The sequence below is a fragment of the Ochotona curzoniae genome, unplaced genomic scaffold, assembly GCF_017591425.1.
Source record: "Ochotona curzoniae isolate NIBS_2020 unplaced genomic scaffold, NIBS_Ocur_1.0 scaffold_4683, whole genome shotgun sequence".
Taxonomy (NCBI): domain Eukaryota; kingdom Metazoa; phylum Chordata; class Mammalia; order Lagomorpha; family Ochotonidae; genus Ochotona; species Ochotona curzoniae.
The window spans coordinates 8086334-8107169 of NW_024467121.1; the positions used below are offsets into that span (position 1 = coordinate 8086334).

A 20836-nucleotide genomic window follows, 5' to 3' on the forward strand; every position below is an offset into this window, starting at 1 on the left:
CTCATTAAGACCCAAAATTGGACTCGGGGCTGCCTACCTTGGGGCTGAGCCCAAAATTGAGTAGGGGTCAGCCCAATTGACCACCTTCTCCTTTATGCGTTCCCTGTAACTGAGCCAGGCTGAGAGCAGAGGCTCCCTTCGGATTCCTCAGCGCTCAAACTTCAGCTCTGACAGCACGCAGGCAGTTTGAGACCACAGGGAAGTGCCCCCACCTGGCAAGTGGACCTAAGTATCAGGGTGCCAACCGTGGGCCATGGTTACTCCTCTCTAAATAACCTCTCTAAATAATCTCAGCGGCGAAGACACCGTAGGGGGATCTTTCTCAGTGAAATCGATGGGGAGGGCAGGGAACCCCATCTTCCTAGGTCTCAACCCTTCCTCCTGAGAACTGGGCCTAACAAGACCCCACGGGACTCTGCAATGCCGCAGTCTGACGCACGGGGGCAGCACGCCCCGGACATCCCCGCGGCGGCGGTGTCCGCGCCTCTCTTGGCGGCCAGGCACAGGCCGGCCCGCAGCGCCCCAGCTCATTGGCTGCGGCGCGGGCGCTGCCATGTTGGCGGAAGCGCAGCTTCCTGTGCCGTGGCAAGTGTCCGTGGCGGTGGCCGCCGCGTCCGTCTGCGTCTTTGCCTCGCCCGCGTCTGGGTGCCTAGAGACTGCTGCTTGCGGGATGGAGAAAAGTAGGATGAACCTGCCCAAGGGGCCGGAAACGCTCTGCTTCGACAAGGACGAGTTCCTGAAGGTGCGCGCGGCCTCAGCTTCCCGGAGCCGGGCCGTGGGGTGCGTGTCCCCGCCGTGCCCTTCGGGGGTCCACTACCTTGGGGTTGCTCTTCCTGCCCGCGCCCTGGGTCGCGCAGAACCCCGCCTCGGGTTCTGGGCCGGCGCCCGGATGCAATGGGCAGTCCGTTGTCCGGCTTGGCAGGTGCAGCCTGGAGACATCACCTCTGTAAAAATAGTGCATGTCAAGTGAAAGGCCAGAAGGTTGCGGGGCAGGTGCTTTGAAGCTGAATTGTCACCGCCCTTGTCTTTCTTCGGCTGCGTGTTCGTGTTGTACAGTCAGCTTGTCAGCACTCTTGTGGGCAGGCAGCTTGCTGGCCAGTGCCTTGTTGCTGCACGAATGTGTAGGAAGCAAATCAGCAAACCCCCGCAGCTACCCACGTTTGTGTGTAGAGGTCGCGTCGGGAAAACAAACGCACTTTGAAGTTTTTGCCTAGTTTTCGTCTAAAGCTTCTAGATTGCGCTACTGGAGAGCCTGGAGCATTCCTTCTGACTCTTGCAGTGTGGTCAGGGTGACCATTCATTCTTCCGCGAACTTGAAGTGGGTTTGCAGGTAATTGTAGGGCATTAACCTGCAGACAGGAAATATGAACTCTAAACATTTCATTGCCGATACAGGTTCATTAGGCCCACCTTTAAAATGCTAGTACAGTTGCATCAGGGCTTGAATCGGCTCTAGGAGGACCTCAACTCACCCACTCGGCATCTCCCTCTGGGTGCATTTGCACCCATGTCCCCTCCTCCTCCCCCCAAATTTTTTCTCTCTTCTTGCTCTATGTTTATATTCACACGCATATATTAATGATTTAGAACTTTGACATAGCTGTATAATTGATTTCAGCTTTAAAAAGTTAAAAGTTGGGGTCCATTGGTAGACACCTAGACTTTTCTACCAGCAAGTTTAGATCTCTTGTTGTTTTGCCTTGCTGGAGGACTTTTCAAGTTGACAAGATGTTTTCTTCTTTTGAGGGGTTACCTGGCCTCTTTGATATTTGCATTCAGATCCCTCAACAGATTGCTGGGATCTTGTGCAGTGGGTGACTGTGTCATCTTTAACATGTGGCTTGTATCTAGAACAGCAAGAGCAAGCACATCTCTTTCTGGTACAGTGTTTTCCTGCTAGACCAGGTGGAGAAGGTGTGTGTTTGGTATGATGTCCATAAGTGTGCCTGGAGTCCGTTCACTGTTACAGAAGCTCATTGCCCGAAAACTAACCTGGAAGGGAGGGCAGAGAGAAAGAACTACAGATGCGCTGATGGGGTAGAACGCAGTGGAAGCACGGGCACCTGCGGAGATGTGCAACCTCGTTCTGACTTCAGGGGTCTCTGACTACAGCATCCTCTGGTCTGCCTCTTCCTGCGGGCCCCCACCAGCAGCCTCACTGGCTCATGGCCCGGCAGTCATCCTGCCTCTGAGCTGACAGAATGCCTTTGGGCCACACAGCTTCAGGACGCAAAAGTCAGGCGTAAACTCTAAAACAGAGATAGAGAGCAGGTGGGCAAGGTGCTTAGAATGGCAGCAGTTCTGTGTTCTTCCTGGCTCTTCAGCCTCTCACTCTGCTGTGACAGCTCGGATTGCTTCCTAGTATGTAGAACAGACACAAAACAGCTATTGCATGGTAAAACAGTTGTTGATTTTTCTGGGTGGGACCGGAAGATGTGTGTCCCTTGTAATGGGTGTTTCCTTTGGGAGGTGCTGTGTTTCTCTGGCTCTGTGTTAGAAAGGCTGGGTGGGGTGCTCTCTGGGCAGGTTGTCCTTCCACAGTTGCAGCTCATTCAGCACATGTGGTGGCTGGGTGGGTTATGAGCCCAGGGACGGTGGGGTTAGCAGGTTGGAAGAGCCAGAGTTTCTTGAAACCCAGTCAGGTAATGAAAAGCTGTGTAGTTAATTTTGCCCAAAGAGAGTAGTGGTCTGCTAGTGTGGTGGAAGCTGTTGTTCATTCGGTCAGCAGGCACCCACTGATCATGCCCTCTGTGCTAACCAGCAGTCTGCACACAAGGGCACAAAGATGTGTGAGACATGGCTTGGGCTGGCACCCTGGCTCTCACCCTGTGGTGATAGAGAGCACTAGATGGCGTTCAGTCCTTAGTGGCTGGAATATGGCAGAAAGACCACCAGTGAAGCCAGGGAGGTTAGTAGGTTGGGGCTGCACGATGGAATGGGCTGAGAGGTTGCAATTCCATCAGATGTGGCATTATAATCAACTTGAGAGCAGGAAATGACATGGTTTTAATCTGTTGCATTGTAGCAAGAGGGTGACTTTGAATACTCTTGGGATGACAGCCAACTGATAGATATGTGATACAAAAGAGAACTGGTTGAAGGAGAGAAGGTGGTTTGCTCACAAGGTTAAAATAGACCCATTTACCCACGTGTGATATCAAACCACATCCTTTACCCTTCTGTCTCAAAATATAACTCCATCACCTGTTTTCCATAAAAACAAGAGGCCAACAAGGGCACTCCTGGCCAGGAGCCAGGAACTTCATATGGTTCTTCCACAAGGGTGGCAGGGGCAAAAACACTTGGTCCATTGTCTGCTACTTTCCAGAGACAATGAATAAGGACCTGAATCAGAAGTAGAACAGCCAGGACATGAACTGGCACCTGTATAAGAACCTGGTGTTGCAGGTAGGGTTTAATGTTCTTTGCCACAATGCTAGGTTCCCCCAATTGATTTTCAGATGCAATCATGTTTTAGTGTCTGCTACTCCACCCTCTCACCTTCACTTATTGCCCTCTTGCTGTCTTCCTTATTATGACCAAATGCTCAAGAATTATCTTTGGTTTCTCAGCTTTCACTCTTACATGCTCTTCATTCTGGCTCTGGCTGCATAGTTCCGCTGAGCAGTTCTCACCAGAATTAACTCACTGTTAGGGCAGCAGACGCTTTTTTGTTTCCAAGAAAAACCTTTTCTGTATCTCCTCATTCTTCATCTTATATATATTTTTTAATACTTCTTTTTATTGGAAAGACAGATTTACAGAGAGAAGGAAAGACAAAGAGAAAGCTCTTCCATCTTCTGGTGTACTACCCAAGTGGCCAGACCACCAGAGCTGAGCTGATCCAAAACTAGGAGCCAAGCTCTTGCTTTGGGTCTCACACACAGGTGCAAGATTCCAAGGCTTTGGGCCACCCTCTGCTGCTTTCCCAGGCCACAAGCAGGGAGCTGAATGGGAAGTAGAGCAGCTAGGGCACAAATGAGTGCCCATATGGGATGTGGCACTTGCAGGTAGAGGATTAACTAGTTGAGCTACCTTGATTTGCTTTCTGAGACCATCTGCTCTATGGTTTTCTTTATACCTCTTGGTCTCTTGTCTGTTTCGTGTAGTTATTTTCCTCCTCTTTACCCTTCAGAGGCTGGTGTTGGTGTCCGTTGCATGTCCTCTCACTTGTACATGCTGCCCTTACTCCTACATGATCTGCCCCATGCAGCTGCATGACCACCTGTGGGCAGGCGACACACATTCAGGTCGTGGACCCAAGCATGTCCTGATCACCAGTGTCTGACTCCTCAACATCTCTTTTTGGATATTGCTGTTTGTATGTTGAAAACTGAACAAATGAAGAGCAAAAATACAAAAATCTGAAACTCTTGCCCTCACATGTAGCTTGCTTTTGTTGTGTGTCTCAGTGGATGCTGTCATCTATCTAGGAGTGAGTCAGCACAGCAGGAGTCTTCGCTGATGACATTTGTCCTGCGCCCTTCCCAGGCCCTGTGACTTCACTTCCTAAACACCTCTTGTCTCCATCCACGTTCTTCATCTCCTCTTTTCCCACCTTTAGAGTGACCTTGTGGTTAAGCTGTTGTTCTAATAAAGTCTTCTTGCAGGTCTCCTTGCTTCCCATCTTGGCTTCTCCTAGGCCATGTTCTACATTGCAGGCTGTGTGATTTTTTTTTTCTTCTTAGTACTTGGATCATCATCAGTTGCATCTCAGGCACAATAGCATGAAGCTATATTAGAAGCAACTGAGATGGGACTCTGGAATCTCAAGTGACAGCTCCATACCACAGGCTTTTTTTTTTTTTTTAAGATTTATTCATTTTTATTAGAAAGGTAGATATACAGAGAGGAGGAGAGACAGAGAGGAAGATCTTCCATCAGATGGTTCACACCCCAAGCGGTTGCAGTGGTTGGAACTGAGCTGATTTGAAGCCAGGAGGCAGAGCGTCTTCTAGGTCTCCCCACACAGGTGCAGGATCCCAAGGCTTTGGGCCATTCTCAACTGCTTTCCCAGGCCACAGCAGGGAGCTGGATGGGAAACAGGGCTGCCAGGATTAGAACTGGTGTCCATATGGGATCCTGGCATGTTCAAGGCAAGGCCTTTAGCTGCTGGGCCCTGTCTGTGTGCTTTTTTCCAGAGTGCATTGTTTGGTCTAGTTTATTACAACTGGCAACTAGTAAGTTCCTGCCTGATTGTGAGAAAACATGTCCCCAGACATTTCCAAAACAGCTCGTTCTGTGCTGGGTGGTTTTTAATTGGCATGTGGTTTGTTTCAAGTGACCTTGTGTTCATAAGTTTCTTTGACCTTGTTGGTCCTCTGCTTTGGCATGTAATTCCTTTTTATTGAAAAGAGAAGTTAGAATTCTCCCGAGATCCTCCTGGTCAACCTCCAGTTTGTGTTCATAAGCCAGCAGGAAATAAATCAGTTTTGAGGCTCCTGCCTGCTCTAATAGGGTGAATTGGGAGCGTGGGCATAGGACTGTCTCCAGGAGGCAGGTGGTCAGCCAGCCCTGTCTCTGTGTTGTGGGGTTGCTGGAGTAACAGTGGCCTAGGGCTGTGGACTGCAGTGTGGGCTCTGCTGGCTGCTCGTGGGGAACTCTGTGGATCAGGCCTCTGTGACCTTCCGGTTCCTCATTAGTCGGTGGACTGGAATATTTGCAGTCTCTCTCACCTCCTAGCCTTTTATATTTCTGTGAGAAATGAAGCTGTTTGATTTCTGAGATTTGCAGATAAGGTCATAGAGACCCAGGGCATGTGACTCAGTTGAGTTGGGGAAGCTGAGCCTGAGTCCTGCACCTCCCAGCCAGGACTCAGTCCTGGAGAACCGGTAACAGACTGACTTTCCTCCCCAGAGGGCAGGAGCTTAGTGAAGACTGACTCTCAGCTTGCAGTCCTACAACTGTCAGCAGCCTGTGCTGCAGTGTGTGCCGTCGCGCCTCGGAAGGCATCCTGGCACATCCAGTGATCTGGGCCCTTGGCCTGGATATTGGATACACTCACTGACAGCGGTAAGAATGGTGGGTGACAGAAAAGCAGAAATGATGACAGTAAATACTGTGTATGTTTGAAAGCCTCGCCTAGTGTTGCTGAGTACCCTGCGTAATTCAAGACATCGTTGTTTTATAGCAATGGAAACTCCAGTTCTTAATCGAAAGCCTGAATTCACTTCAGCCTCAGGTTGAGGTGGAAATAAATAATATTTTTCGAAACTACCTTAAAAATCCTGATTACCTGTAGTTAGAAGTCAATTGAATAGTCTCTTCATTTTGAAGAAAAATTGTCTTACATGAAATACTTTTCCTGATGCAAGTAACATTAGGCATACACAGTTCACTCACTAACATATGGTAAAATGTAGGTTTTCTGTTTGCAGAGAAAAAGAAAATGCTTGCTTGTTGTCCTTGCATTTGACTTTGCACTTAAATGCTTATAGTATTACACAACTTAATCCTTGAATTTAACATTTACCTTGCAGCCCTTGAGATTGTGTAGAATTAATTCATTAAGTAATGCATAGCAAGAAGTATGATGTGAACAGATTTTTTTTTAACATTTCACATAAGTTTGCTGTGCACACTGGGCTAATCACAAAGTTGGCTTAGGCTTTTGATTGTAGTAATCAGAGTTGAGCACTTCAGAACTAGGTCATTCTGCTAAATAGTGCGAGAAAAAGCCAGAAAAAAAGGAAGCTAAAACACTACACAGATCATCATTGGTGTTAAACTGCGACGTAAAGGAGAGAGAATGGAGCTCAAATTTTAAATGGATGTTACAGTGTGTAGATTTGCTTTCCCTTTCACAAATGCATCAGGCACAGATAATATTAAATAAAGAAACTAGACATGATTAATTAACACAATCAGATATAAGTTCCTTAGAATTTAAGTGTTAGGGCCTGGTATAGTAGCCTAGCTGCTGAAGTCCTTGCCTTACATGCACTGGGATCCTATCTGGGTGCCGGTTCTAATTCCAGCAGCCCCACTTCCCATCCAGCTCCCTGCTTATGGCCTGGGAAAGCAGTCGAGGAGGACCCAAAGCCTCCATGTGGGAGACCCAGAAGAAGTTCCTGGATCCTGGCTTCAGATTGGCATAGCGCCGGCCGTTGTGCTCACTTGGGGAGTGAATCATCAGACAGAAGAACTTCCTCTCTGTCGCTCCTCGTGTCTATATATCTGACTTTCCAGTAAATAAATAAAATCTTTAAAAAACAAAACAAATGTAATGTCATTGCAGTAATTTGTTTTCTCTTCTGCTTTTACCTTTCAGGAGGATTTCGATGTGGATCATTTTGTGTCTGACTGCAGGAAGCGGGTTCAATTGGAAGAACTGAGAGATGATCTGGAACTCTACTACAAACTCCTGAAAACAGCCATGGTTGAACTCATCAACAAGGATTATGCAGACTTTGTCAACCTTTCAACAAACTTGGTATAATTGAAATTCACAGATCCTGTCAATCACTGTATGTTCTCTCTCTCTGGTTTAAAAGTGCTGCACATTTTTAGAAACCTTTTAGCTGGTTTTCAACAAGAACACTAAAGAGCTCACTAATCTCATGAATAAAAGAATAAAAGAACTAAAGCTTCTTGGCATAGGTTTATGTTTTTAGTTTTCACTTATTTCAGATAGTTCTAACTTAATAATTTTTTAAACTAGGTGGTAAGAATGAATGAAGATCAGAAGATAGTGATGGCAGAGTGGTTTGTTTTTGTTAGCTGCTAACTCATTGCCATGAAATGTTACTGTGTTAGGTAATTTGCCAGCTCAAATAGCAATTGTTCTTCAGGAAATGTTTACTTTTAAACACACATGCTAGCCAGAGCTAGAATGAGGAAACATTAGTCAGGATTTATAAGATGTAAAAATCATTGTAATGACAGTATCAGTTGTTTATAAAAGTTATTTAGAAATTCTTAAGTCTTAAAGCTCCCAATGTTTGCCATTTAGCCTTCTTGATCATATTTTATTTTGCTTTTAGCTATGTTCATCCAGAGAAATGTAGAAAGTAGCCATTTCCTTGGGAATGTTAAGAAGGATTAAAATTAACGAGCCATATTTATTATGGGGAAATGCCTACGATATATGTGCCAACAGTATTAGATGTCCAGAGAAGTTTGTTCCCATTCTATTTAATATGGGTTTTTCTCAAGGGTTATGATGTTGAAGGGAGACATTACATCCGACTTTCCCATCAACCAGCTGAGTTCTGTAAAGTACAGATGGGTAACTTTTTCATGGCCACTTACAGTAAATTCACTAAAGAAATTTGAGTAGCAAATTGTGCATGAGGAAGCTTTGACTTACTGTGGCTTCCCTTGGTCGTAGAAAATTCATGTAAACCAGTAGATGAGGGACTGTATCAGTTACATGCCAAAATAACATTTTTGTTGTTTAATTACTTAGCGCATGCCCTTTGTCTTATCGAAAGGATAGAGTCTGTTTTGATCAGTAAGTAGGTACTTAACTAGTACTATTTTAAAATATATATATTTGAAAGTCAGAGCTTTAGAGAGAGAATCAGCAGGGAAAAGGGGAAAAGGGAATAGATCTTCTGTCCATTAGTTCACTCTTCAGATGAATGCAGTGGTCAGACGTGGGCTGGTCTGAAGCCAGTAACTGGCAACTTCTTCCAGATTTCCCATGTGGGTATAAGAACCCAAACACTTGGGCCATGATCCACTGCTTTTCCAGGTGCATTAGCAGAGAGGTGGATGGGAAGTGGAGCAGCTGGGACTCAAATGGGTGCCCATATCGGATGCTGGGACAGCAGGAGGAGACTTAGTTTGCTATACCACCATGCCAACCTCTAGCTATTACTTTTAATTTTGATGTATTTTTACCAGCTTTTTTTTTTTGTCTTTAGGTTGGCATGGACAAAGCTCTCAACCAGCTTTCTGTACCTTTGGGACAGTTACGGGAAGAGGTTCTGGTAAGTTGCACAAATAATAATAAACAGTCTTCCATGAAGTATGATATGCTTATGTCCCTCTTCCAAGATTTTTTTTCATTTGTTAGGTTGTGGGATTTTGAGTGGTCAGTGGTAACAATATAATGATTCGCTCCTTTTTACATGTGGTGCTGCAGCTAGAAAGCAATGTTTGATTTGATGACAGCTTCTCGGCATAGACAGGTTTACAATGTGGAGAGAGAGGAGAAAGCTGTTTGAAAATGCAGCTTGTTAATAATACCACCACTGTCGTATGTAGGTAGGTAGTCATCAGTTTATAAACACTAGTATTTTAAGCATTTGTAGTTAGGTTCTTAGGTGCGTCCACAAAAGCTGCTTAAAGCTTAATGCTGTTGACAGGTATATGAAATTACTGCAGTGCCTAGTAAACATTGTATGTTGGTGTTTGCTATGGGAGTGGGACTCCTCACCCCTTAGCCATGGGAGTCAGAGACTCTATCTGGGTGAACAGGTTGAGGAAGCAGTGCTGGCAGACTGCATTACCCTCTCCTCTACTTGTCATGCACCCCTCAGTCTGTATCAGGTCCCCAGGCTGATGAGCCCACTTAGCTTTGAGGAGCCAGAGAAGCTTGGTGTACTGTAGCAGCATCACCTGTGTGTGCCATCACAGGAACCCGTGGAGCTTCATTGGCTTATGCATCAAGCCCCTAAGATAGTGCCTGGCACGCAGTTTGCTCTCAGGGGTTAAACCTGCAGTGCTGTGTTCTATGCTGAAAAACATGCAAAGTTATAGAAATGTCAGTGCTTGGAAGTCCACAGGAGGGGTAGGCGAGAAAGAACCTAGTTAAATCTTGAATTGTGAATGTTTGCATCTTGTTTGATTTTTTTAATATAAAATTTGTTAAGTACTTTTTCTAAGAAAATGATATCTTGTGGTCCACTGTTGGATTCACGCTGGCCTCTGCGTGGCTGTGTGTCTCCCGCCGCCTTTTTGGTATTCTTCTTCCTACCCGCGCAACTCCAACCAATGCAGATAAGATTTTCACTTGATCTTAGCCAAAAGGCCGAGAAGCGATGCAGATAAGATCTATCCCAAGTGTCTTCAGCCTTCCACGCTCTCTGATTTCTGCCATCGCACTGGCTCTGTGGCCTAGCCCTGCTTCACCACTCACCTGTATCACATACCTTCCCTTTTCCCACTGCGGTCTTTATGGCCACCTTGTCCTAGCTGATTTAGTCACAGAATTTTCGTTGCTTTTTGACCACAACTCCTGCCACTCAATCTAAGGTATGGGGCTGTTTCTGTCTTACTCATTGTGGTCTCTATTAATTTGTATAACAGTTGCCATCAAAACAGGTATCTTAGGTGTTGAGTGAGTAAATGAATTCACTTGCTTATGGCAGATTTGTGATTTGTCTAGTTTAGTTTCTGTCACCTCCATTTGGCCCCAGTTTCTAATCAGCCTCACATTTGGCTTAGCTCATGAGCTTCTGGACGTATTCTCTACCTGTGAACTCTCCCTTTCCCCAACCACCCTGGCTTTTTGATTCCTAATTGTTATAAAACAGCATTTTTGTCATGCTCCAACGTCAGGGCTTCAACTGTGTAGAATTTAATCCAAAGCCTTTTCCTGGACAAAGTCCTCTTAAATCTCCCCTTCCCTTTTTATTTCACCCTCTCTGAAATGAAGCCTGCCATGCACCTGTGTGTGTGCGCCCCTGACCCTGAGAATGCGGGCCAGTTCATTCTGGCAGTCTGCTCTCACCCATCAGCTTTGACAGACTTTCATGGCCTTCCACCTGCTCTGCTAATAACTAAGCACCCTTTTGACCAAGGATATCTTTTCTCCATTCTGACCTCCCGTGATGCTGATTGTATGTGCATTATTTTTCTTGGCTGTAAATGCTACATGACTGTGCTTTATGTATCACTTTGCCCCTAAATCATGACTTCCCTAAGCAGCAATTGTATCTTAAGATTTCACAGTTTTGTCAATATCTGCATAAAACTAACCTGTAGCTCATTAATCCTGTGAATTGAATTAAATGCATACATTTCATAATGTTACAAAACAGCATTTGCAGTAAATTTTTTTTTATTCTTTAAGAGTCTTAGGTCATCTGTCAGTGAAGGAATTCGGGCAGTAGACGAACGGATGTCTAAACAAGAGGACATCAGGAAAAAAAAGGTACAGTCATATCCTACTTGTGCGGCATTTGCTCACCCTTGCATCTTGTGATCACAGGCACCGTCAGGCCCATGGCTCCGGCACTCGTCCTGCTACACTGCAGAGAAGAGCGCACCGTCTCCTGTGCGGAGGGGTCAGTTACCCAGCGAGGTTCGTGAAGAGCCGAGCCTGGGTCTTTTCACTCCAGTCTCATTAACATCCTATAAATAGGAGGGGCAGGGCAAAGTTATTGATTTTTTTTCAACAGCAAAGAAAATTTCTTATTTTTTTCTTGTTCTTTGTTTTATTCACAATAGCATTAACATTTCTTTTTTTGAAGAAAGCTATAGATTTCTTACATTGCAGGCCAGCTAAAGGCCCTTCCTCTTGTTTTTTTATCCTTTCCATTCATGTCACCTGTTTGAAATAAGAATGCGGAACTTTAGAGGCACCTGAGTAGTCATTAAATTACAGTTCCTTGTGATTTCAAGAAGAGAAACAATGCTAACTGGCAGTGAAGCACTTTGAAGTGTACCAGGCATGTCCTCTTAGTGCTGGAAACCCCGGAAAGCAGGTGTTCCGAGTCACACTTGAAGAGTACAGGGGACATGTGCTTCCTGAAGCAAGCTCTGAAAACCCCTCTTTAGCAGAAGGAGTATGTAGTTCTTGCTTTTTAAACTGAAAAGTTGTATTATAGTATTGAAATAAACTTGTTCTAGAAAGCCAAAGATGTGCCCTCTTAGAATTTTATGTTATATAGAAATCCTAAATATTCTATGTTGAATTCTGGATTTAATAAGAAGTAACACAGTTAAGATTAAACACATAGAAATTTTTTTGGTTAATTTTCATTTTTGCAGATGTGTGTGTTGAGGCTTATACAGGTTATTCGATCAGTTGAGAAAATCGAAAAAATCTTAAACTCTCAGAATTCTAATGAAACATCAACACTAGAAGCAAGCAGGTAAGTATTCACTAAATGAAGCATAAACTGATATATTATCCTACCTCTGGGCTGGACTCTTTTTTTTTTTCAGTTTGAACTCATATCTGGAAAAAAAATCTATATCTATGGTCCTTTGTTTTTAAGTGCAGGTACAGCTCACATAAAGCAGGGTGCATGAGTCATTGCAGTTTATGATACGTTTTATTAGAAAGCCTTCATAGTGGTAGGCTTCAGTTCCAACATCCCCTTTGAGTAAATCAGAGGCAGTGTGCTTTACATAGAATGTTTTTTCTGTGGGCTAGCGAATCCCTATTGATACTCAGTTTGTGAAAATAACATTCACCATAAATGTTTTAAACTGGCCCGGGTATTACAGTTGACATGTCTTGAGGTTCAAAGTGAGCTAGCATTTTATCACTAAGAAGAAGTGTGATGCATGTTTAGTTAAAATACGTAAACAGCAAAGAAAAAGCTTGTGCAATTAAAAAAAATGATAACCATTTTCTTTGTTTTACTGTAATAGTGTTAATTACCTTTCTGTTCTGAATTTGAAATCAGCCACATGAGGGGCTCAGAATGAGTTGGAAAGCTGGTTTCAGCATTAGTGCGAAACCACTTGGTGAGGTGGAAAGGGAATGGTTTGTTCTACCCATACCAGTGGGATAGCCTGAGTCAAGTTCTTTTACCCCTCTGTATCTCAGTGTTGTTATGTGCAAAGTGAGGCTCACAGTACCCCACTTGCAGGGTTGTCTGACAGCTCATTGAGAGACTGTCAATGAGGACAGCTGTATGTTTGATAGGCTGCCAGAAAACCAAAATTTAATTAAATATCCCTGTAATCCATAGTCCTGAGCAAACTACAAAGTATGTTGGGTTTCTTTGGTATAGGAATCAGATTTTTAGATTTGAGGGACCCTTAGACACAATGTGTTTCCTACCACTCATTTTGTAGATTAAGAAATGAGACATCCAAAAAGGAGGTGATTCTACTGTCTTGGGTCTCATAATGTGTGCACAGGTGGTCAGCCCCTCTGTTGTTTTCTTGGCCTACTGTGCTCTGTCCCTTCCAGTCCTGTGCATGTGCACCTGCTAGAGATGCCATTCATGCCCATTCTGAGGCCAGTGAGGCCTGCCCTCTTTGTCTTTGCTCTCTTTTCTGTTAAGCTCAGTTGTATTACCAGCCCCTCCCAACTGTGTTTCATTCAGCATCTATGATCCCGGCCTCCCCCTTTGCTTTTCATCTTGCACCTGTTCCTCTTTCTCTGTATCCATGTACTCCACTATCTGCTGTAGTGCCAGCTTTGCCCCGAGTGCTGTTCTCAGTGCTCTACTCTGAAGCAGCACTCTGTTGAGTAATGTCAGAAATTGTGGGCAGGTCGTTTTCTCCTTTTTCATTTCTTACTCCTCTCCCTCTTCTGTTTACTGCACGAGTCCAGGATAGTCTGCTGCCGTACCCCAACCCCCAGTCTGGGAGCTTTTTATCTCCTCCATTGCCTTATTTCAAGAAGCAGCCTATTCACTGAGCCCACATCTCCTGGAGGACAGAAGCTCTGCAGTGGCCAGGCTGATCTTCCTGCTCTGTCTGATCCCATCTCAGCTGGCCTGAAAGTCTTTTCTTGGTTCACCAGTGTTTTTAGTTTAAATTTTGAACTCCCAAACCACTCTGTGTTTTTTCTTAGTATTTGTTCAGAACTACGCATGCGTACCTGATTTCCATAAACATTGCTGACATGTGCAGCCATCCATCTGCACTAATGGTCCTTTCTGTCACTTCACGTCCCCATCATCTTCCTGATGGCATCTTATTCCTCATATATCCAGCACAGAACATGCTCATGGTGTGACTGTGCTAAGTCGGGGGAGAAAACATGTAAAATTATAAGAATTTGTCTTTGTAAAGTTTATTTCTGTATTGCATTGGGATACTGTTGCTGTTGTCTGCTTTCCTTAAACTCTGTTCCCTTCAGTTATGTACTGAATGGATAAATGAGAACTAAGGAAGTTACCTACTATGCAACTCAGTTGTAGGATTAGCTTCTCCAGAAATTCTTCCTTCATTTAGATTCTCTGTCTCCATGCTTCTTTCATCAGGGCTTCAGGCCAGGCTAGCAGACTTGCATGTGGCACAATAACCGTGATGGACCTGCTTTGCTTGACTTTGATTGACATTACTGTAGTCACTATTCCACCTTAACATGATAGGTGTTAACACCCTTTCTTACTCTGAATCAAGTATAAGGTTTCTTTTTGCTTATAGCAGTAATATTAACTTGTCAAGAAGGCAGAATGGAGCCGTGTTAGTGACTAGTATGTTTATCATGGTGGAGGCCAGAACCATTTAGGAAATTTCTGACTAAAAGGCCCATACTGGAGAGAGGAGGGATACTCAGTGCTAACACTGATTGATTGCATTGGACAGTTACTTTCCTCTCCTGCTCTGCTAGTTTTGATGAGTACAGAACCAAGCAGATCACTGTTGGTAGAGCATTGTACATCCCTTATGTGGGCATCTTCTTCACTGATTAATCATCAGATTCAGGCTGCCTCAGCAGAGCCCAGTAAGTGCTTCTGTGCTTCTCGTCCTTTGCGATTGGCGTGTTCTTTGGAATGGTGGTGATCCTTTATAATGTGCTTCAGAAAAACAGTGTGTTCATCATACTTTATGGCAAATACAAGTGAAAATCTTATCACATAGAGCCTAGAGAGTGACTGCATTGACAAATTCAATTTTTAAGCAATCTGTTTTGAGATATTGTATTTATTGCTGCTTAAGGACTAGTTTTATTTATGAAGGAAACAAAAATTGGAGTATTTTAGAAAAAGGGAAAATGAGGCAGGTAAAGAAAGAGAAGATGATTCAGGTGTTAAGTACTCAGGCAAGAAAAGAGAGAGAAGGAATCCTAGATAGAAGCGCTTAGAGAATGTGTAAGAGAGATGTATATGTAGCTACAGTGGCCTACTTTAGCCTCATTTCTGTCTGGACCCTGTGGTTCAAGGTCTGGCAGCATCACTAGCTGGTACTTAACTGAGTTCCCCTACAGCTGTAACATACTGGGTATAAAGCTGGTAGTGGCCTTTGCTGATGGCACAGAGGATGCTGCAGGTCTCACCTTGTGACAAGGTTACCATGGTGAAGACTCCCTAATGAAAGTCACACAGTGGTGTTAAAGCATAAAATGTTGGATTCTCTTGGAAAGAAAAGCTTTAAGAGTTACATTTCCATATTTGTTGTCTCTGCCAGCCCACTTTTAACTGGACAGATATTGGAGAGAATTGCCACAGAATTTAACCAGTTGCAGTTCCATGCTGTGCAAAGCAAAGGCATGCCTCTTCTGGATAAAATAAGACCAGTAAGTGCTGTTTTGATTTTCACTTTGGTGTCTCAGGATTTGCTAAATAATTTTGATTTAACCTAGTAATGCACCAGATGTTGTTAATCTCCAGAATTTTAAAGCCAAGCTTGAATTATGTTTTGGGGCTCTTGCTGCCTAAGTGTCACACATTATGTATTTTATGTAAAAATTAAGTCATACTGTCTAAATTGTAAGAGTGACATTCCAAATTATGTGTAATTGACTTAAAATTTGGACAGATTTAATCTACCTAAAACCCTTGACTAGACTTAAAATCCATGATGTGTATCGTAAAGATTCACAAGGTGACTTAATAAGAAAATAACTTTCTCATTTTGTGATTTTTAACTGAGTTCATTTAGAGACAGATTGCAATGAGGAAGAGCGATTCAGTCTTACTCCCTGGGACATGTTAATATTTTAATTTTGCATATATTCCTCTATAAGGGAAAGATACTTGGTTGATTATTCTTTGTATTTCCAGAAATTGCTCCAGCTGGAGCTTTTTTTTCTCATCCATGTTTTCTCACAGCGTATTGCTGGGATTACGGCCATGCTGCAGCAGTCATTGGAGGGTCTCCTGTTAGAAGGCCTTCAGACTTCCAACGTGGACATCGTACGGCACTGCCTGCGGACCTACGCCACCATCGACAAGACCCGGGATGCAGAGGCCTTGGTTGGCCAAGTGCTAGTGAAGCCATACGTAGATGAGGTCCGTCCACGGGCATTCACAGAGCACCATTTCCGGCTATGACTTTTTACTGAGTGTGGAGGTCACAAGAAGATCCGACAGAGATGCTCCTGTAAACACTTGTAGTTGCTGCAGTGTCAGTCGCAAGGAAGGGATAGGCCCTGTTGGTTACATTGGCACGGCGGGAGCTGGGCTTGCTCTCCCTTGTGCTCTGGGCGTGCTGTGGCTCAGGTTTTATCCTATGTTCATAGTAATGGCTGTCTCACCTAGAAAGATGGTCTTCATTGTAGTGATGTAAATTGCAATGGTGTAAATCAGTGTAAATCATAGTATGTAAATTGTAACTTAATGACGTTTTTAAAAAAAACCACTATTCTGATGGGTGGAATGAGATAAGTGGATAAGTAACAATTTTGCCATGTACAGAGGATATGCATAGAGCTCTGAGAGCACAGGGAGATGTGTGACCAGGCAATTAGCAGAGAGCTGAATCATAAATGGAGTCGCCAGGACACAAACTAGTATCTATGTGGGATGCTGGCGCTGGCAGGTGGAAGATTAGCCTATGTGTCATTGTGCTAGCCCCAAGTGTATTCTACTTTTGAGCTGCCAGCTTGAAGGTTCTGCCATGTGAAATTGCTGAAATTTAGTAATTTCCAGTATCTAAAAAATGGCAGGGGGGGGGAGGTGTGGAGTTGGTGCTGGTGGCATAGTAGGTTAAGCCTCTGCTTCTGGTGTTAGCATCCCATGGAGGTGCTTGTTTGGACTCCTAGCTGCTCCACTTGCAATCTCGGTCCCAGGGCCCTTGCACCCATGTGGGAGACCCAGATGACGTTCCAAAAATCTTTCTCAAAAATGGCAGTTTCATGTGGTATAAGGCAAGAGAAATCACAGAGGCCTTCAGTGTTTGGAGACTATCTTCTCATCATTGTATGTATTCTTTCTGTCCAGTACGTACCAAAGTACACTCAGCATAATTCCCGGGTGAAAGTATAAAGACAAAAATTACGTCCCAAAGGTAAAAATGAAATGTAGGGATTAATTTTGTTAATGCTGTTGGTTTTGCTAAGGTGGCTGGAAAGGAATCATCTGTCCAGTCTTTCCATTTGTGTCCTACATTCCACAGAGATCTGTGTAGGGTAAAGACGAGCAATCATTTCTATACCAGTAAGGTGAAAAGTTACTATGCTTTCTTTTTGTTGTACAAAACATGTTTTGTTTAAAGTATCAAGATGAGAGAGAGAGCTTTGTTGTTCTGTCTTAATCATCAAGTGTCCACAACAGTCAGGACAGGGCCAGACTGAAACCAAGGAGCCAGAAACTCCATTATTGGGGTCTCCTACCTGGATGGGAACACATGTGAGCCATCATTTGTCACCTTACCAGGCACATTAGCAGGGAACTAGGTTGGAAGCATAGACTTGCCAGTAGTCAAGTCTGCAGTCCACTGTGAGATACACATATCCTGAGTGGCAGCTTAATCCACTGAACCACAGCACCCATAATTTATGTCTTTTGTATTAAGGTAAGTCTGATATGCTAGTTTAAAGAAATTTTTGAAGTTTGTGGCAGATTAAATACATTATAGCCACATTTGATTTTGTTTAGCCCTGATTTTTTATTCTTCATGTACATATCCTCTGGGCTTCCAACCTTATCACAAAAACTACCAAAAGGAAATATATTTTCCTTCCTCTTTCTGTGTCTCAAGCCCTTTCCTGATTTCGATAATATAGAAAAAAGGGCCATGGTCAAGACAGTGGGAACTTAAAAGTGGGGATCGGGTGCTCTGGTTTAGGTTGTGTTAAGGATGGCAGCAGCAGAATGTGCTTAGGCTGGTTCAACTCCTAGGCATCTTGCATTCACCTAAGAGACCTTGGAAGAACCTCCTGGCTCTTGGCTTCAGATTGGTTCAGCTCCAGCCATTGAGGTCACTTGGGTAGTGAATCAATGGAAGGAAGATCTCTCTCTGTGTCTTCTCTCTCTGGCTTTCAAATAAATACCTTTAAAAAAAAAAAAAGGAATTTTTGACTGAGTCCTAGGCACTAGCTTTGATTATGCTCTATTACTTGTGTTACTGTCTCAGAAACATGTCAGTTGAAGAAAAGGGTAGACAAGAGAATAAGAATATACTGAAGGTTTTCTTTATTCTTTGCTCTGGTATATTTAGGTTATTGTTCTCATTCAAATGCCTTTTAAGAAAATGGTGTTCCTCTTCCCAGGTGATTGTGGAACCCTTTGTTGAGTCTCATGCCGGCGGCCTTCAGATCATGTACGAGAAGCTCCTGGAGTTTGTGCCTCACCACTGCTGCCTCCTTCGGGAAGTCACGGGTGGAGCCATCTCGAGGTAACTCCCCTTCCGAGCTGAGGCTGCCCCTCTGTGTCTGTACCCACACATAATGCCAGCACATGGCACATTCTACCAGTCCCAAACAAGCTATGTCCATGCGGCCCTGCCTGTCTCGTTTTTCTCTCCTGCAGTTCTTCGAGGCAGGTCCTCGTGTCACAGATGAGGAAGCATGAAGCTGAGACTGGCTGCTGTCTGTCTAACTACAGAGTCTGTCCTTTCTGCATCTCTGCATGATCTTTCGCCTGGTGTTAATTTGAAATCAACATGGCCTTTCTTCCATGCTTCAAATGTCATAATCTCCGTAAATATCAGTTCAGCTGAATTCAAGTTATAAACCAATCAGGAAGTCATCACCTTTCGATCCTTGTATTCAGTTTCCATGCTTTTCTAATTCTCATTCATAAATATCCCTCTGCTTTTCACCTGAGCTGTTGGCCTGTCCAGGCCTTGGCACCTCTTGTGCAGAATGAAGGGATACCCCGACCTGGTCTCCTGGCTTCCTTTGTACCCTCTGTGGTCCAGCACTGGAACTGTCACAGTTCCTGGAATGCCTCCGTAGACTGCCTCCCTCTTCCTCCTTCACTGGCTTCTTAGTGTTCACAGGGGAAGGTCCAGGCTTCTTGATTCAATGTGTAAGTCCTGTAGGATCTAGACCTGGCAGCTCTGCACTGAGCCACTCTGCTCTGGAACTTTCCGCCTGCCCCCCAGGTGCTCTGGCTGCACAAGATGGTTGCCTTCCCCAACACCCAGGTCTTTGTAAACACCTTCGCTCTTCTTGCCTCCTATTTTTCCCATCTACTTTGACTTTGTTTTGAGGTATTGCCTCCCCCTTCCACTCCCCCGCGAAAGCTGCGGCTCAGACCTTCCTTCAGGAGACCATTCTGCATCCTCATAAGCAGCATAGGCAGCGTCCTCTGGTTTCATGTGTGGCTTTTGTTCCTGTCTTACAATGCAATTGCCTCCTGGGCTGCCCACATTTTTCTTCACCTCTTGATGCTGTGTTGGAGATAAGTGTTAGTAGAGTAAAATATTGAACTGTTTCAATGAGGGAAAGACAAAGTTCCTATCTGCATGAGACGAGTCATAAAGTTCTGTGCTTTGCCAAAAAAAAAAAAAAAAAGCAATTAACATCTGATCTTCCCATTGTATCATCTCAAATGAAGGCTGATTTTGCCACCTTTATTTAGTAATCATGAGGGTTTAGATTTGGGGATAAGCATTTCTAAATGATCATTTCTAAATGATCATATGGATCACTAAAGAAACCACAGTTACCAGACAAGCAGTTGTTAGGTTTGAGGAGGCAAGCCTTGGTCTTGAAGTCTCTAGTTTTGAGGCTTTAAAAGTTCCTTTCAGTGTGACTGAGTCCATGACTGGGCCTCAGAAATGTGAAGAATCTAAGCTGTACCCTGCTAGACCATCCTCACCCAGTTCTAGCTCCATCTGTTGCATGTCTTTCACCTTATCGTTGCTCAGCACCCGGCCTCAGATTTTCAGATGTGTGAGACTTCCCTTGCTTTTTGTTTAAGTTTCCCTTTATTAACTTTGTAACCAGTAGTACCTGCAGCACTGAGGGCATATCATCCAAAGAAAATAGGTGCAGTTTAGCTGTTTTAATCAGCACTTTGTGTCAGCTATTAATTTTGCAGGCTTAAAATTTTCCCTTTGAGGTTTAAGTTAGACATTCACTTTGGGAATGAGGCGATGATGTCATTTCATATTGATTGTGCCATATGTATCTGTAGTTTAAGGTCCTCAGTTCTGGCCTTCTTCCTGCAGTGAATAGGTCATCTCTAACTATGATTGGAGGACTGTAATATGATGCAGATTGAGTATCCCTTATCCAAAATGCTTGGAATCAGATAAGGTTGGGATTTCAGATTATTCTGGGTTTTGGATGCGGAAATATCCTAGAGATGGGATGCAAGTCTGAGTACAAGATTTGTTTATGTTTTATGTACTCCTAAAACACGTAGTCTGAGGATAATATTATACAATATTTTTAATGCACATGTGTTTTGACATCATCCAGTCATACATATGGGGTCAAGAATGCAAATTTCAGGTGACATCCATGCCCCAAAAATTGTGGATTTCTGAGTGTTTCAGGTTTGGGGTTAAGGATGCTCAACCAGCTATATGGAATTAGCTGGACAGTAGGTGTTTTCGTCCCACTGCTCCTTTTTTCCCAGTGATTGCTTCTAAGATAAAACTGTAATGTGGTTTGGTAACTAATCCTGCACAATGAAGCATATTGCCTTAATAACTTTTTGTGAATATCCTTCTGAACTAGCAGAAAAATTATGAAAATACTTAGCATCATTTTTAGTACCAATTTTATATAAGTTGTCTGCAAAACTGCAAATATTACTAAATAACAGAATATTAATTTGCTTATCATTTTTAAAGAGCATAT

At 43.8% G+C, this 20836-nt stretch overlaps 1 protein-coding gene across 3 annotated transcripts in view; it reads left to right on the forward strand.

Moving 5' to 3' along the window:
• The first annotated feature begins 574 nt into the window (after nt 1-574).
• COG2 (component of oligomeric golgi complex 2) overlaps nt 575-20836 on the forward strand; it is a 43888-nt gene continuing 23626 nt past the window's right edge. The window contains exons 1-8 of one of the 3 annotated variants that reach the window (XM_040967841.1): nt 575-742; nt 7271-7432; nt 8868-8933; nt 11021-11101; nt 11941-12044; nt 15268-15376; nt 15912-16091; nt 18293-18417. In XM_040967841.1, the coding sequence (XP_040823775.1) occupies nt 671-742; nt 7271-7432; nt 8868-8933; nt 11021-11101; nt 11941-12044; nt 15268-15376; nt 15912-16091; nt 18293-18417 (899 nt within the window). In that variant the 5' untranslated portion in view covers nt 575-670. Of the gene's footprint in view, nt 743-871; nt 1331-7270; nt 7467-8867; nt 8934-11020; nt 11102-11940; nt 12045-15267; nt 15377-15911; nt 16092-18292; nt 18418-20836 lie in introns of those variants that run through there. The other 2 variants (XM_040967842.1, XM_040967843.1) reach the window with 2 other exon arrangements.